At 37.2% G+C, this 17426-nt stretch overlaps 2 protein-coding genes across 2 annotated transcripts; one reads left to right on the forward strand and one right to left on the reverse strand.

The window, feature by feature from the left end:
• The first annotated feature begins 958 nt into the window (after positions 1-958).
• On the forward strand, positions 959-10163 carry LOC137740575 (protein ROOT HAIR DEFECTIVE 3-like). Its single transcript, XM_068480414.1, has 23 exons — positions 959-1278; positions 1361-1458; positions 1768-1947; positions 3954-4020; positions 4120-4222; positions 5074-5144; positions 5237-5300; positions 5390-5455; positions 5589-5636; positions 5722-5784; positions 5890-5946; positions 6281-6436; positions 6514-6582; positions 6668-6759; positions 6968-7046; positions 7367-7532; positions 7700-7824; positions 8125-8387; positions 8529-8625; positions 8719-8886; positions 9065-9169; positions 9421-9506; positions 9929-10163. Exons 1-23 carry the CDS (start codon positions 959-961, stop codon positions 9930-9932), a joined length of 2547 nt encoding a protein of 848 aa, XP_068336515.1. The 3' UTR covers positions 9933-10163.
• A 2916-nt stretch (positions 10164-13079) lies between these two features.
• On the reverse strand, positions 13080-15416 carry LOC137740576 (uncharacterized). The gene is made up of 3 exons (XM_068480416.1): positions 15177-15416; positions 14027-14126; positions 13080-13639 (listed from the first exon to the last, which is right to left on the reverse strand). The coding sequence occupies exons 1-3, from the start codon at positions 15414-15416 to the stop codon at positions 13080-13082; spliced, it is 900 nt and encodes a 299-aa protein (XP_068336517.1).
• Positions 15417-17426: the final 2010 nt, after the last annotated feature.

Here is a 17426-nt window from a genome sequence, read left to right on the forward strand (position 1 = left end):
TAACACACTTAGCAGACAGTTTGTCTTTTTGTTGACACACTATGCGGGACAGTTTGTGAATTCTACTTCTTTTTCTTAACACACTTTGCATCTTCAGGAGCGACTTTGAGGTACGTTTCTAATTCTTCTTTTCATCGCAGTTCTCGTCGAGCAATCGTTTTGGGGCACATTTCTACTTCTTTTTTCTCATTTTTCTCAACACTTTGCATCTGACAAGGAGCGATTGTTTGAGGTACGTACTCTTTAGTTCGCCGCCATGGGATCTGCTAGTATTCCGCCGGAAAGTGAGAAGTTTCATAAAGATGCTGATGAAAACATTGGAGATGGTAAGTCTTAACTTGATTCCACGCTATATTTGTATAGATATATGTAGATTAGTAGAAGCTATGTATTACCATCATACATCATGCATTGGGCGTTCACTTATTTCTTTGTAAGAAATTAGTTTTCTCTCATATATCATGTGCATGGGCATTCCGTTACTGGGCGAGTTGGGTGGCGAGTTCGGCGACCCGTCGAACTTGGCCATGGACGTCCGCGACGGGGAGAACACGGCGATGGGGAGTTCGACTACGAAACTTGGCGACGGAGTCTCTCCCGAAACGGGCCTGTGGTACGTATTTCCCACGACAAAATTTGGCTGGAAGCTCGCTGGAAACGATGGTATCCGCCACGACGAAATTTGGTGGTGGAAGCTCGCTGGAAACGGGCCGGTGGTATTTGCCCCAACAAAATTTGGCGATGGAAGCTGGCTGGAAACGGGCCAATGGTATTTTCCCCGACAAAATTTGGCGATGGAAGCTCGCTGGAAACGGGCCGGTAGTATTTGCCACGACAAAATTTGGCGATGGAAGCTCTCGCTGGAAACGGGCCGGTGGTATGTGCCCCCGACAAAATTTGGCGATGGAAGCTCTCGCTCTAAACGGGCCGGTGGTATCCGTCACGACAAAATTTGGCGATGGAAGCTCGCTGGAAACGGGGCGGTGGTATTTGCCCCGACAAAATTTGGCGATGGAAGCTCTCGCTGGAAACAGGCCGGTGGTATTTGCCCCGACAAAATTTGGCGACGGAAGCTCGCTGGAAACGGGCCGGTGGTATCCGCCACGACAAAATTTGGCGATGGAAGCTCGCTGGAAACGGGCCGGTCGTATCTGCCACGAAGAACTTGGCGATGGAAGCTCGCCGGAAACGGGCCTTTGATATCTACGACGACGAAACTTGGCGATGGAAGCTCGCCGATAACGGGCCGATAATATCTGGGACGCCGAGTTTGACAAGGTAAGAACTTGGCGATCGAAATCCCGAAACAGGCCGGTGAACTCCGCTACAGACTACAGAGAGTTTGACAACGAAATTGCAGATGGGAAGATGGAAATCAGCCAGTGATATCCACAATGGGTCTGTGTAGCTTACCCGCCCACGGTGCGGTGACGGTGACGGAGTTTGAGAAATTCTTGGGTACGGATCACGTAGCTTACCCGCCCAAGACAGCCCTGTATTCGGGTTTACCAAAATGGGTCTGTGAAGGATCCGAATGCAGAAGAGTCCACCGTGTCTGTTGTGGGTCATACTTGGACGAATAAATTAAGACAAAAAAAGAAAAAAGAAAAAAAAGGGACTAATAGTCCTTTAAAACTAGTTTTTTTGTTTGAAAAAAAAAAAAAAGGTTTTGGTTTGGTGTCTGATTAGAAGTTGACTATTTGTGTGGCTCATGTTGTTTCTTTCTCCTAATAATCCTCATATGTCTTGGCTAAATCATTTCATTAGTATCTTATGATGCGGCGAGGCCGAACGCGAGCGGTGGTAGCTGCTGCTACTCTACACAGATTGTTGATGGTGACGGAAGTTTCAATGAAGCTGGAGTTGCAAGTTTTGTCAGGTCAAGTAATTTTGCCCAGCATGGAACTTCTTATACTGCTGTCGCCATTATCGGCCCTCAAAGTAGTGGTATGGATTCTCTATTTCAATTCTTAGATTATCAAATTTGTAGTTACACTCAAAAGGTGCCATTATAGACAGGTGAATGTCTTTGAATTATCTGCTGTTGCCATTATTAACCTGTCTATAGAATTCTATTGGAATGGAATGAATGACTTTTTATTTTGAAGGAATTGGATATATATCAAGGAAACTATCCCTTCTATCCTCCCACTTTGAGGTTTTGTTGTTTAGTTTATTATTTTTGTTTTAATTTCCAGTTTTCAAGAAGACAAAGACCGAAAACTGAAAGCTACTCTGTTGAAGTTTTCAAATTGGTTTTCAATTTTCCTTCTTTTTGAAAATTGAGAACTGAAATAGTAACCAAACAAATTTTATGTTTGTTTTTTAGAAAAATATAAAAAACTAAAATCTGAATACTTAGTTACCGAACAAGTTTTTTGTTTCAAAAAAAAATTAAACCTAAAAACTGAAACAGCAAATTAGATTCAAACGCTTAATTATACATTCTATTGATTAAACATTTGTGGATTTTCAAATTTGAATGACATTTTTTTGGAATTTTGATTAATGTGCTTTTGCCTTTATCCATGTCATTTTTTTTTTATTTTCCAAACTCAACGTTTTGTATAGATTCTAAAGAAAAATAGAAGAGCTCTCTATTATTAAAACTGGGATCTAGAGTCCCTGATTCATTGCAATCGCATAAACGAGAACTACCAGAATTTTTTTTTCTTCTTCTTTTTTTTTTTTTTTTTTTTTTTTTGTAAAATATAAGTGCTTATTCCAATAATATGAATAAATATTCTATTTTATGTTTATATACCATTGACTTTGTGCATACCAAAATTAGGATAATAGAACTTACCACTAGCTTCGTACGTATCAAATAAAGAATTACATAACGTACCACAATTAATCTTTTCTAATATACCAAAATACTAATATGTAGCCGAATTAGGATACATAACGTCCCAATAATGTCCCAACTAATTGGTACATTATATTTAAATATCTATGTGCATGCATATACATATCTCATAATTATATGTTAGTGGTATGTTTGCTGTATTTTTAGAATTTTAAGTGAATTTTAGGTGAGAAATAAAAAGCTTCTTTTGAAAAATTGAAATGAATTGTTAAAAGAAAAGACATATCTACTAGATTAATCTAGGAGTTTTGTAATATTAATTTGTGATTAATTGGTAAACTAAAATGAAAAATTGTAATTTTTTTTATTAATAATTTGTAGAAGAATGTTTCGTCAAAAATCTAAAAGTTATAAATGTTTGATTTAAAAAATTCAAAAGTGAGACACCTGTAAGTGAGAGGTCTTAGGTTCAATTCTCGTCAAAAGCAAATTTGAAACACATTATTGTTAGCCCACCCCCTCCCATTAGTGTAAATAATATCGTTGGTTTAAAAAAAAATAAAAAAAAGTGAGACACCTATGTCAAAACGCCTTGAAAATTGAAATGGTTAGCAAACACGTCCTTAATTAGGAGTGCATTTTTGCTTACCACCCTTAAATTTTGAAATTTATGTGTATCCACAACATAGATCTCGAAATTAAGCTCATCCAGCAATGATAAATAGGGTGGTGAGTATCACCATCATTTGAGGATGGTGCGAAAAAAATGTTCCTGTTAATTAGTAATCCATCTTCTACCTGAATTGGCCACAATATTTTCATTCTTTTCTTTGAGTTCTCCCTTAGTTCATAAGAGGTCATAAGTATAGAAAGGCATGGATATGAATATCAGATAAATTCCAATGGAATACTTTTTCTTTTGTCATCTGCTGTTGATATATATTCAGCTCTCCACTTTACCATTGTAAGGATTTCTTGTTGAATTTTCCTCGTCCTGCAGAGTTTGATTTAAACTTTTTTCCAGAGAGATTTTGCATATATAAATTTTTCCCTTGTTACAATAGTGAGATGGCATATGATATCGGAATGTTTTACATCTCTGATTATGTTTGTTTGTTTTCTTTTAATATTATGATCTGGCCAGGAAAGAGCACACTGCTAAACCATTTATTCGACACCAATTTCAAAGAGATGGACCATCGTGTTGGAAGGCAAGTTTCAGCACGAGAGAACTTTGACAATGATCACTAACATTAATTAGTTGTACATATCGTGAGGTGGTAAAGTTTTTTTTTTTTTTTTTTTTCTAGGTCTCAAACAACAAAGGGTGTTTGGATTGCAAAAGGTCTCAGCACTGGGCGTTTCACTCTTGTAATCGACATAGAGGGTACAGATGGGAGAGAACGGAGAGAGGTAACTTCGAGACCCTATTTAAGGGTGTTTGGGTGAGGGATTTTATTTCCAAGGCATTTAGACAAAGATCACAAAAGGTTGAATAAGAGGAATAAGAAAATGCACAAAATGAGCATTGCAAATGTATGTAGAAATTTGAAAATGACTCATTCTAAGTAGTCATTCGCAAATCCCTCTCACATAACTTTTGTAAATGCTTATATGGTGCATATTCATATGACTTTTTGTGATCTATTTCTTCATCACTAATCACTAGTGTACCTAAATCCTAAATCCCTTGGAGTTTGCATACCCTTGGTTTTCATCCAACTTCAATTTTATGATCATACTTGAATTTATTGTCATGAGTTCATTGCTGTAATTTTCTAAGTATATATCGAGAGATCTATTTGATAATCATTTCAGTTTATAGTTTGCCAAATATTGAAAAAGTTAAATAAGTAGCTTTTAGTGTTTGGTTTTCAGTTTTCAAAATGTGAAAACGAAATGGTGATCGCATGACGCCAAAAAGAATGAAATCCTAGGTGTTTTTTATATCCCCTTTGTTGTTATCATCCACCTATTTGTGAAATTTTATGATACTATAATTCAATTTTATACCTTATCATGCAAATTTTCCCGTTCCCAAGTTTTTTTTTTTTTTTTTTAAAGCGCTTAATTGAACTATATATGCGCTTGGCATTTAGTTATTTAGTTTAGGACTACTTTACATGGCTGCCATTTGCTCAATTGGCATTTAGTATTTAGTATAGGATACAGAATTGTGAAACCTGTTCTCAGTGTTAAGCAGGCGTGGAGAATGCAGTAGTATATAATCGCTTGCCGTTTATTATTTGGTCTTGTATTTTCAGGATGATACAGCATTCGAGAGGCAGAGTGCCCTTTTCGCTCTTGTTGTTTCAGATGTAGTGCTCATAAACATGTGAGATTCGCCCCTCCTCCTCTTTACCGACTTTTTGGAATTTATATTTCTTCAGTCCCTGTGATCAATCTTCTCAAGCAATTTTTGTATAGGTGGTGCCATGATATTGGTCGTGAGCAAGCTGCAAATAAGCCTCTCATAAGAACCGTGTTCGAGGTATTTTCTACCTAGTAATTACCTACTGCAATTGATCATCACTATGAGTTTCAGCACCTAACTTTGTGCTTCAATTTGCTCATGTATACGTGATGATGCGATTGTTTAGTCCACGCAAGACAACTCTGATGTTTGTCATTCGTGACAAGACAAAGGTAATTGGTTCTACTCTTTTGGTATTTGTTATTCATTTTTTGAGAGTCTGTTGCATCGTTCCCTTTCTTGGTATAAGGCCATTCCACTCTAGGTTGAGCTTTTGATAGTATAGTTACCCTTCTTTGTTTGTAGACACCAGTGGATTATTTAGAACGTGTTCTTAAAGACGACATTCAGAAGGTAAGTGATTAATTTGTGTGTGCTTTATTTGACATTGCCTTAGTTTAATTATTGGTATTTTCAGCCCCTCTCTCCTTTAATGCAGATGTGGGACTCTCTTCCTGAGCCTAAAGCCCACAAGAAGACTCCACTAAGTGAATGTTTTAATGTAAGATCTCATGCTTATATATTTACAGATAAGAGTTTAATGGTGCTTTTGTTGTCAAAACTATCAATCAATTGCAATGAAAATGTGTCATGTGTGATTGAATAGGTTGAGGTTGTTGCGCTTCCAAGTTATGAAGAAAAAGAAGTCGAATTTAAAAAGGAGGTACGCGCTTGTGGTTTTTGTGCATTTATGAACACCATGTAAAAGAACATGCATATAGGGTTAGCACAATCTCTGGGAAGGACTATAAGAGGATCTTCCGTAGAAGGAAAAGAGAAAATAACTATGCAAGAGTGTCAGGGTTTCTCTCAATTGTTTGCATGTGTATTTTCAAACACAGTTTGGCGAGTACCTTACAAATTATTTTCTCATATTGTTCATGCCCATCTCCTCTTTGTTCTTCCTTTCCATTCTAGTTTTTTTTCCTGCCTAAAGAAATCGATTGTCCCATTTTGGTTTTTATTTCTAAATTTTCTGTATATGTTTGTCAATTAAGGTTGCTTGCTTGAGGCAGAGATTTTCTCCTAATGAACTTGGGGGACTAGTTGGAGATCGACTGGCAGTTGTTCCTGCTTCTGGATTTTCTCTCAGTTCACAGAAGATATGGGAAAAGATCAAACAAAACAAAGATCTTGATCTTCCTGCCCACAAGGTAGAACTTTGAATATGATGCATGAATGTAAATTAAAAATAAGCCAGCTAGCAACATCCATAACTCTTCCTTTGCAGGTCATGGTGGCAGCTGTACGTTGTGAAGCGATTGCCGATGAGAATCATGATGCTTTTGCACAAAATAAGGTACCCGCTTTTCATATATTTTCCACATCCTCCATGTTTTTCAAATGCAGTGGGATGGCCTTGAATTGCTTTAGCATTATCACAGGAGTGGAGTAAGTTGAAAGAGGCTGTTCAATCTGCTCCTTATCCTGACTTTGGGGATGTGCTCAGTTCACTCCTTGATACCTACATCTCAGAGTATGCACCTTTCATTTAGGTTATCCGGTTTTAGGCTGCAGGATATAATTTTGACTTCTTACCTTTCATAATATTTCCACCATATTCAGTACCGCCAAAACTAATGATTATCAAACGGCCTCTAAGATATTTGCTGTCTCTCCAAGTTTTATTTTGTTTTGCTGGATGCTTGTCTATATTTATTTTTATTTTTATTTTATAATTCTAGGTATGATGGAGAGACTACATATTATGATGAAGGTGTCAGATCTGGGAAGCGCAAGCTGCTTGAAGAAAAATTGCTGCAAGTAATTAATCTCGATACCATTCTTGTGCGAACTGTGTGTTCCCCCTTCCCCCTCCTTCCTTGTGATATACATGGCTATTATATAACAATGCAGTTTGTTACTCCTCTGATTGTGGTTGATAAAATTTCTGTTATTACTCTTCCCTGAATCTTCCATGCATGTCAGTTGATCAGGCATTCCCAGTGCATCAAAGTAGCTGAACTGTTTTTACTTGAAATTACCGATCTTTTTTTCTCTGGAAAGAAAGAGTTTCCAGTTTTAATCATCCATTCAATCAGACATTTTTCTTCTCATGTTGATTGTTTTCACTGTTCTGTTAGCTTGTTCAACCTGCATTCCATAATTTGGTGGAGAATATAAGCTCTTCTACACTGCATGAATTCAAGGAAGCATTTAATACGGCCTTGGACAGGCAGGAGGGATTTTCTGTTGCAGTTTGTAGGTGTACCGAGTCTTTTATGGCTCAATTTCAAGAAGGCTGCGCAGGTATGTTTTGAGAGTACCATTCCTTCTACACTCGGACACATCTTAAGCACAGCTGCTGATCAGTCAATTATAGGCGAAGAAATAATTAATAGACCTTTTCAACTGGTGTGATTTGTGTTTAACTTGTGTTGTAAAGGACTCTGAGATTTGACACATTATTTATGCAGATGCTGCTATCAAACAAGCAAATTGGGACACCTCTACAGTTACGGATGAACTTGAACGTGGCATGAAAGCCCATGTTGCTTCAGTTTATGCTCTCAAGATATCCGAACTTACTGCACATTGTAAGGTATAATAGTATTTTTTTTTTTTCTTCTTTCTTTTGACTCTTCTGAAATAGTTGGAGTGACTGGTATTCATAAACCTCCAAGCCAGAAGTCAACTCCCAGAAGAAAATAAAAGGGGTAGGATGAAGAAAAAATCGAGCCACTGTCACAAGTTAATTTCTTTAAGCAGTCTGATTGATTATATTGTGACACATTCCAAGTAGTTTGTGGATCTTTTCTAAAATGGTTGTCAATCTCTACATGTTTATCCATGGTGACTAAATTGTCCCGGGAACCTGGTTGATGATGTAACAAAAATGCAGGGGAAGTTGGAGCAGTCGTTGTCAGGACCGGTGAAAGCCCTTCTAGAAAGACCTAACAATGAGACATGGCCCACGTTAAGAAAAATTCTCTCACAAGAAATTGAATCAGTTCTTTCTGGGAGCTGTACTGCATTTCCTGGTTTTGATATGGATGATCAAACCAAAGGCGAAATACATGCAAGTCTAGAGGAACATGCAAGACGTGTGGTTGAAGCTAAAGCAAGAGAAGAGGCTGGAAGGGTTCTGATCCATATGATGGACAGGTAAGAAATTCTTACACTTGTTTGATCATGCTATAACATTGCTTCAGATTTTACCGTATGCGATTGAGATTTAAATTGCCTGAAGATTTGCAGCTTATTTAACCATGACTCTGAATCTCTGATGATTTAAATTGCCTCCAGTTTTTCAAGACATTTTAGCCACGATTCCGATTCCATTCTACGTGTTTGGAACGGTGGGGAAGATGTCAGAGCAATCACCAAAACTTCTCGTTCTGAAGTACGGCACGATTTATATTATAACATCTATTGAAACTTGAGTTTGAATTTGACTTGAAGCTTTGTTAACCTTGTATACTGCTAATTTTTTCAGGCCTTAGAAGTGCTTTCTGTTTTGGCTGTGAGCCGTTTGGATGGTGACGATGATGGTAAAAATGTTCTGAATACTTTATCCCGTGCCTTGCTTGGTTCCACAAATGTTCCTGCCAGAGATGAGAATGTCAGCACAGTCGACCCACTGGCCTCAAATACTTGGGAAGAGGTGAACTTTCTTTTGTGCCCGTTGGGCTGCAAAGTGCCTCCCTCTCTCCCTCCACCCATCGCCTCCCCTAATTTTCTCTGCCTCTCTTTCTGATCAGGCGCTCATGTTGTGGTAGTCTCTTATTTTCATGTAAGCACCATGTACCTTTTTTGTGACTTTTCACCTCCTCTCTGTGCAGGTTGAATCATCAAAAACATTGCTCATGCCTTTCGAATGTAAAAATTCGTGGGGGCAATTCTTGGCAGATGCCGAGATCATTGTTTCTAAGGCAGTTGCTGAACAGGTATGATATTTCACCTGTTAATGGTCACAGATTTTGATTTTCTCTTCTTCTCTGTATACCATGATTTCAAAAAGAAGAAAAAAACAAAAAATATATTTAAACTGACATGAAATAGTTTTGTGTAGGTTTGGGTGGTACTAATATGCATAATATGCTGATCTAATGCATTGCCAGTCCTGTACATGTTTTGTTTAATTTGAATTACAGCGGTCAATTTTTCCATTAATCAAACATGTTGTTTTACGTTTCAGCAGGCCAACAAGCGTTTAAGATTAAATCCTTGGTTGATTGCTGGTGTAATTTTCCTGGGAATCAGTGCAATTAAGAAATTTTTAAGGTACATAATATACTTCCCTTATACATTAGAGGATAAATGATAGGTTGTTAGCGTTCTACCATGTTAAACTCACTCCGTCATTGAGGCAGCAATCACTTGTGTCTTGGTGTCATCTTGTTCCTATATTCCTCCTTATTAGATGATATGTTGTTAGTGTTCCATATTACTGTCACCGAGGTGACAAGACGAAAATGTTTTTCGCTTCGAATCAAAATGTTATAAGTTTCCATTCCTGCTACCAAGGTGACTAGATGAATGGCGGATTGATATTAGGCACAAAAGTTCGTTCTCAGATTCCGCAAGGCGCAATAGACCTATTTAGTTCTCCTTTTAAAACACAAGTATTTTGTTGCAATTCTAAAGCAGGTCTAGTTACATGCTGAGTTCATACTCATTTTGTAGTAGTTTTGCTATGATTCCAGGTGAGGGTAGAGTGCGCCAACATAGACCAGCGGTGTCGGGGAAATAGTGTGGAGCCACCAACTTTCAGTAAATTTTGGCCTCAATGGAAGAGCAGCTTGTATGAATCTGGTTTACTTACACGGCACAATTCAATTGGCAATTTCAACCATAGCGATAACAATGGGGGTTTAGTCAATTTGAGTTTCAGAAGATTTTAATAATTTTTTTTTAAGTGACAGATTTTAATAAACTTACAATTTTATATGGATTTTAACATATTTATATGGATTTTTATTATAAATTTCTATGGATTTGGTACATTTGTATGGATTTTATTTGTAGATTTTGATGGATTTGCATAGGCTTTTATTTTCATTTATCTATATAGTTTTTACTAGCAAAAACGCCCGCGCTCTACTGCGAGAAATGCTACAAGTATAATCTTATACGATCTAATTGTTTTTGTCATATATGAGCCAAATTGCAGAGAGCCATGTCATAGTTGAATAAGTTTCCCTTTAGAAGAGTTGACAATGGGAAGTCTAAGCCTAAATCTAAGTATCAAGGATGGATTCTGGTACATGGATGTCGGGGATCAGAAGGTTTAGGCAAAGCTGCCTGGGTGTTGTGACTAGCTTCCCACAGAACCCTACATTCGTTCAAATGATTTCGGTGACGTTGTACGAAGACTTCTCCTTCTTCTTTACTACTAACCCTAACCATTGGAGGGCCATATTGAGAGTTGTAATCAGCAGCTGTGGCTGAAAGAATGCTTGAAGAAGCAGACATAATTTCTGAATATTGAATAATTGAAGAAAGAAAGGATTGAAAGGATAAGGAATTTCAGACGAGAAATGGAAGAGAAGTTTTGAACAATTTCTTAAGCAAAAAGACTTGGAAATTTTTGAAGAAGTAAAGAAGACGAAGAAGAAGATCCGAAGATATTCTGGAATCATCCGATATTGAATCAAGATCGTCTCAACACGAGATCAACAAATCTGACGACTGGAATTAATTGGGAAAACGTGAATACGTAACTAAGACATCATCATCATTACGATATTGATGACACATTTATTGAGGCTGCACGCCTGAATCCTGAATGTCTTGATTGCTTTGTAGAATTCTCAGGGCTGAATAGCCAAGCCACAGAAGATTTGAAATAGTACGTATTTTGATTTACTCTGAAAGCATGATCTTTAGATAACCATCCATCCTTAAGAGGATGCAAGTCCTTTTAGATACATAATTAGGAGCGATTGTGGGACCATAATTTTTTAGGGCTAGAATAAGGCTGATCGGAATACAAACACTTCAGAAGCATGATCATGGACTAAATAGCTTCCGCAACGGAGTTGCACAAATGAAGTAGCAATGCCACCATCATACTATTTCGGAGCAGTAGGCAAAGTCTGACGATTTAACTAAGATTGATCATACTTATTCCGCAAAACACGAGAACCTAATCCAATAAGGAATCAACAAATTTCCTATGTTCTTAAAATTAAAATTCATTAAATTTGGTATTTAATTGGAAAAATTGTGAAACATTGATCCTTGAAAATAAACTCCACGAGCTATGTTGTGCATGTGGACTCCACAAATTGGTTGATTAGGGCGCCACATGGCTTAGAAAATGAAAAAAAAAATTCCAATTACTAAAAAAAAAAAATGACAAACAAACTTCTTTCCAACCTCTCTAATTTCCCCTGATTTGTGGGAACAAAATGTTAATTCGTTATTTATTGAAGAAAAGTAAATCTTCTTTATAAACTTCTGTAACTGGAGGCCATTTTCTCTGAACTCTTCTATTCCTCCGAATAATCCGACACGTGTAGTAATGGAGGAATGTGTTTGACGCAGACTTGGGGTGTATCTAAGTTAATTAAACAATCATCTCTTTCGAGAAGGGCTGGTGTTTCAACTATGACTTTCTAGAGTAGTAATGTTATTCATACTATGTTTTTGTACCATATTTTCATACCATCTTAGGTGGCATTTGATGTGAAGTCTTTCTTCTTCCTTTTCTTGGGTTTTGCAAATTTTTCAAATGATGTGGTTGTCCACATCATATGCCACCTAAAGCGGTATAAAAATGTGGTATAAAAACATGGTACGAATAGTATTACTCGACTTTCTAATCTTTTCATGGTTGCATGATAAAAGGAAACAATAGTGTTGGAATATTGTTGAAGAAAGTTGATGTTCCACCATAAAACAAATTGGCAATATAGAAAGCCCTACTTTTTATAAGCTCTTGCATGGTTTAGCCCCCAACCGATGTAGGATCTTGTTCTCACATTCTCACAAGCCACACGTGTAGCAAATTTTCAAATCCAACACGTGAACACTACAAACAAGATGAAACGAAGCACGTGTCGCCATTGAGCTTGCACAAGTGGGCAAAGTTCACATTTTCAGCCAGGTTAAGACATCCAAAATTTGACCTTAAGGTAAGTCATCCATTTGGATAGCAGGATAGAGTACAGAACACCAGGGAATGATAATTCTTTTGCAAATCATAACATAGAACTTCGAAAATAGAGTTGATGAGGATGATAGCAAAATACAAGTTCATGCAAGACCAAAACCAGGAAGCTTTGAAAGGCGATACCATACAGAGAATCAACAACTGAACGAAGCAACAAACATAAATAACAGGTACTCGGTAAGAGTTTTGTCATTATTCTAAGTAGTTCTTCTGATCCTCTTAGTCATCAAATTGAGAAAAAAATTAACAAGCTTCATCTTAAAATTTGTTCACCACACTACACTGCCTTCCTCAAACCCAAAAACCAGTTGCACTTGGAATTCTGGCAACGTCTACACGACGACGCCAGTTCTTCATACATCCATAGAAAATACAAAACCCAATTCCACCAGAAAATAAAATTTAAGTTGATCATGGCAGGAACAAAAATTAAAAATGTGTCTACAATGCATAAACTAATTAGCGTTAGAGTGGACACAGACCCAGCGATTCCAAAACAAAACTAGCATAAAGGAGTGCCAATTTTGCCTAATATGCCACCCGAAAAGTACATTTTTCTTTACCAGGTAGAAAGAAGAAGTAACTGAAATGCCTATTGTAATGTTCAAAGTAGGGCAAGATTTGACAATTTGTGGCAGCAGGACTTACAGTCTTACAATCATGAAATGAAGTGGGTCTCCCTACAACTGTTTCACCCCGACCTCTTTTTGCTCAAATCCTAAACCCGGTTCCGAAAGTCCCATTTGCACTTTAAAGATGCTAGGTAATTCAGGTACTTGCTCTTGATATTTGACTACAAACCTGTCCAAGAAGTAGTCCTTTCCGGTACCCAGCAAGGTAGCCATAGAAAATTCCCCCTTCACTATCAAACCTTTCGACATGAGAATTCTGATAACTGAACACCTAGGTATAATCCAGTTCCTCAAACTAAAAACTATAACAATTGGACTTCCAGCCACATCTGCAGGCAGCCACCCCACTTTGGTCACAAGGAAATCCATTTTACTTGAAAAATTCTTCTCTGCTAATTCCATAATCTGAGGATTCTTTCTAAATGCCAACAAGAAATCATCTTCAGTCCAACCCCACTTCCTATAAAGTTCCATCTTTTGTACCCTTTCTGATTCATTCACCCGAGCAAACATATACAACGCTCTCATAAATGTGGCAGAGGAAGGGGGGACACCCATACTTGTGACCTTCTTGATATTTTCCTTAAACTTGTCAGATTCAAGGGATACTAGAAAAGGACAATGTGACACCCAATACGAGATTGAGGTCTCTGGCACTTCAAGTGTCTTAGGTGAAGAGCGTCAGCCAAAGCTTTCAAAACCAAGTTGAGTATGTCAATATGAGAAAGATAAAGGCTTAGAAAGATAGAGGTGGTCAAAAGTGTTTCCAACAAAGAAATTTGGGAAATACATTCAGTTATCCTTTGAATAGTTTTCTTACCTTTGTTTACTAAATAATGTCTGGCTGCAACCCCAATAGCTCCAGCACTCCGTCAACATATACAACTCACAATCTGATATATATACACCAGAAGACAAAAACATGGAGAAGACCATACGTTTCAAAACAACAAAAGGAAAAAGAAACTTTTTTAGGGCAAATCTCTAATTCAAACTTACTAAGGCAACAGCTACATCTTCAACTGTATTTTTAACTGCCCTCAGACCATCATGAACAGCATGGCCACTTGTATTGAATGAATCAGAAAACTTTCTCTGTAAGTTTTCCAATTGTATTGAATGAATTAATCAGTTACACAGATGTGAATATATATAGCCTTAGCTGCCTTAGGCTAGTTACAAGAATACCCTCAACTACCTTAACTAATTACAGTAACTAACAGAACTAATTACATTTAGCTTTATCAGACTATTTAACAGTAACTGCATTGGATGACTTGTCATTCTCCCTATTAGTATTCAAGTGTAGCAGAATGTATCTTAACACCGGGTAGGGCGGTTCTTTCTGATGTGTCTATGGCAGCATATTTCTATCTCATGAGCGACTCATGCATATACTTCTATGCATATGGGATTAACACAATCAAATCTGTGTGTGTAGCCGTTTAAAATCACATTTTACAGTAGAGCTTTCAATGGATAAGTAGTTCTTATGATCCTTTTAGTCATCAAATTAAGAAAAAGACTAACAGAGTTTCGTCTTCCAATTTGTTCACTACAATACACCTCATTCCTGGAATGCAAAGACCAGTTGCACTAGGAAGTCTGGCCACGTCTACATGACGCCAGCCCACTGGCTTCCGGAAACTAAATTTTAAGTTGATCATAGCAGAAACAAAATTAAAAAAAGTGTTATTATACATAAACTAATAATAGTGTCAGACTGGATACAGACCCATCAATTGTAAGAAGAATGTCTCTCAGAGAACAAGAACACTTCAATACATGATATTTGGTGAAGTCATCCATATGGATATGAAACATATTTCTTCATATAGCCATTGATATAAAGAAATGCCTATTGTAATGTCAATGTAGAGAATGATTTCACATTTTGTGGCAGCAGGACTTACAGTTAGTCTTCAATCATCAAAGAAGAAACAACATTGCAGCTTCTTCCTACAATTGTTTCACACCATCCTCTTTTTGCTCAAATCCTAAGCCCAGTTCCGCAAGTCTCAATTTCCCTTCAAAGATGCTAAGTAATTCAGGTACTTGCTCTTGATATTTGATTACAAGCCTATCCAAGAAGTACTACTTTGGTTTCCTGACAAGGGTGCCTAAAGAAAATTCTCCCTTTGATACCAAGCCTTTCGACAGGAGAACTCTAATAACCAAGCACCTTGGTATGATATACTTTTCCAAACTATAATTTAGAGCAACTGAACTTCCAGCCACATCTGCAGGATGCCAACCCATTTTGTTCACAAGGAAATCCATTTTACTCGAAAAATTCTTCTCTGCTAATTCCATAATCTGAGGATTCTTTCTAAATGCCAACAAGAAATCATCTTCAGTCCAACCCCACTTCCTATAAAGTTCCATCTTTTGCACCCATTCTGATTCATTCACCCGAGTGAACATTTACAACGCTCTCATAAATGTGGCAGAGGAAGGGGGGACACCCATACTTGTGACCTTCTTGACAGTTTCCTTGTCAGGTTCAAGGGATACTAGAAAAGGACGAAGTGACACCCAATACAAGATTGAGGTCTCTGGCACTTCAAGCGCTCTCAGAACTGAAATGTTGGGAGCAATGTTGCTTCTCACTTTGGACAGCACTACCCACTGAAGCGTCCTGAAGAAGCGGACAAGGTTGTTGTCATTGAGGAGATGTAAACCTTTTATAATATCATAAAAGGGTATGGTACTTTTCTCTAAGCTTAATCTCAGCAATTCTGGGTTGCAACAGAGGACCGGACCAAGGCCCTTTCCAGAAAGGCAAACAGAGGCTTAAAACTCAAGTTTGGGCAAAAGGTTCTTCTCAGCATCGTATAATAGCAGTCTTGGGCGTTTTTTAACTAGTCTGGAAATGTCGGTTTCGTTTAATCCATGGGCTTTGACAAGGTTCAGAACTGAGTCGGGTCCTTCCGGGGAATCAAAATGTACCTTCTTAGACGCAAAGAGGGCAATTTCTGGAGACAACCCACATGAATTTATGAGCTATGATATTGTAAAGGAGCGACCTTTTTCTTGGAGTTTAACTTTTTCAGCAACTAATGATGATTTGGATGAATATGATCTGAGAAAAATAGCTTCGTTTTGGAAAAATTGCAAAAGGGTCACCGAATCACCGAAAATTCTACAGCTTGGAAGCGCTAATTGCAATCTCTTACAGCAAGAACTAAGCATAATTAACTATTGGTTAAGAAGGAACTCACCAAATGCACCCCGACAGAAATGCAGTTCTTGTTCTTGTAGTTAAAGAGAAGAAGGGACTCGCCAAATACCAGCGATGTTTTCTCTGCTCAGATTGGACAAGCCAGAGATCAAGTGTTGATGAATTGGCTTTCGTACCTCCACCAACTTGGGATTTAGGGTTTTGCTGCTCCACTCACAATACAAGTTGACCTGCCAATTTCTTACACGACCCGTTAACACGACACGTAAACGACACGAAAATAACGGGTTCCGAGTCAACACGATAACTAATCGGGTCATTATCGGGTCACACGATAATAACCCGTTAATAACGGGTCCTTAACAGGTTTACACGAGAGTGACACGCGGGTAACCTGTTTCGACACGATAAGAAAAATGCTATTTTGATGATTTTAATTTTTTTAAACTACTAAAAAAAACTTACTATAAAATGCAATAAATATAATGAATATGTATATATTGTTTATTAATTATTATTCTATATAAACTTTAAATTTTAAGTTTTATTTATTTATTTTTATAGTATATTATAAGCAAAGATTGAGATTAAAAATCATAAAACATATTAAAAATAAAAATATCAAGTAATATAAAAATACCAAACACATAAAAAAATTATAATAATTAATTTCCCGCCTAATATTTCAAGAGTTTCATCCATTTCCCACCTAATGTTTGGGAAATTTTGCAGCCTATATCCATCCATTTCCCGCCTAATATTTAACCCAAAGAAACTCTAAGTGTTAGTTAATGTATCGTTTTGATGGGATACGCATCCTATGAAACAAATTTCAATGATCCAACCGTCAAACTTGTTTATATATGCTTCGAGATCGCATACGCCAAAATTTGCAAAAAAAAAATATTCAGAGATCAAGAAACGAGACAAAACTTTTCAACGGTTATAAACGAAAAATCACGATTTAACAGTTGTTTTAACTCTGATTTTGATGATTTTTTACAGCTATACTCTTTGACCCTCTATGAATATAATGAATAAATTCGATCTTCAATTTAAAATATTTACATTGGTGGATACCACAAAATCTTATGTTATACTTGATAAAAGTATAAATAAACTCTCAAGTGTTAGTGAATTTATCATTTTGATGGGATACGCATCTTACAAAACTAATTTCAACGATCCAACCGTCAAACTTGTTTATATATGCT

The sequence above is a fragment of the Pyrus communis genome, chromosome 7 (genome assembly GCF_963583255.1).
Source record: "Pyrus communis chromosome 7, drPyrComm1.1, whole genome shotgun sequence".
Classification (NCBI taxonomy): domain Eukaryota; kingdom Viridiplantae; phylum Streptophyta; class Magnoliopsida; order Rosales; family Rosaceae; genus Pyrus; species Pyrus communis.

Bases quoted from the DNA above. Each gene is read 5' to 3' on its own strand.
- LOC137740575 (XM_068480414.1), top strand. From the start codon at position 959: ATGGAAGCTCGCTGGAAACGGGGCGGTGGTATTTGCCCCGACAAAATT. The intron at 1,279-1,360 runs GTAAGAACTTGG...ACGAAATTGCAG, and splicing joins GGGACGCCGAGTTTGACAAG to ATGGGAAGATGGAAATCAGC. The intron at 7,533-7,699 runs GTATGTTTTGAG...TTATTTATGCAG, and splicing joins ATTTCAAGAAGGCTGCGCAG to ATGCTGCTATCAAACAAGCA.
- LOC137740576 (XM_068480416.1), bottom strand. From the start codon at position 15,416: ATGGAACTTTATAGGAAGTGGGGTTGGACTGAAGATGATTTCTTGTTG. The intron at 14,127-15,176 runs GTATCAAAGGGA...GAAAACTTACAG, and splicing joins TTCTCCTGTCGAAAGGCTTG to AGAAAGTTTTCTGATTCATT. The intron at 13,640-14,026 runs GTTTGAATTAGA...GTCCTTTTCTAG, and splicing joins TGTAGCTGTTGCCTTAGTAA to TATCCCTTGAATCTGACAAG.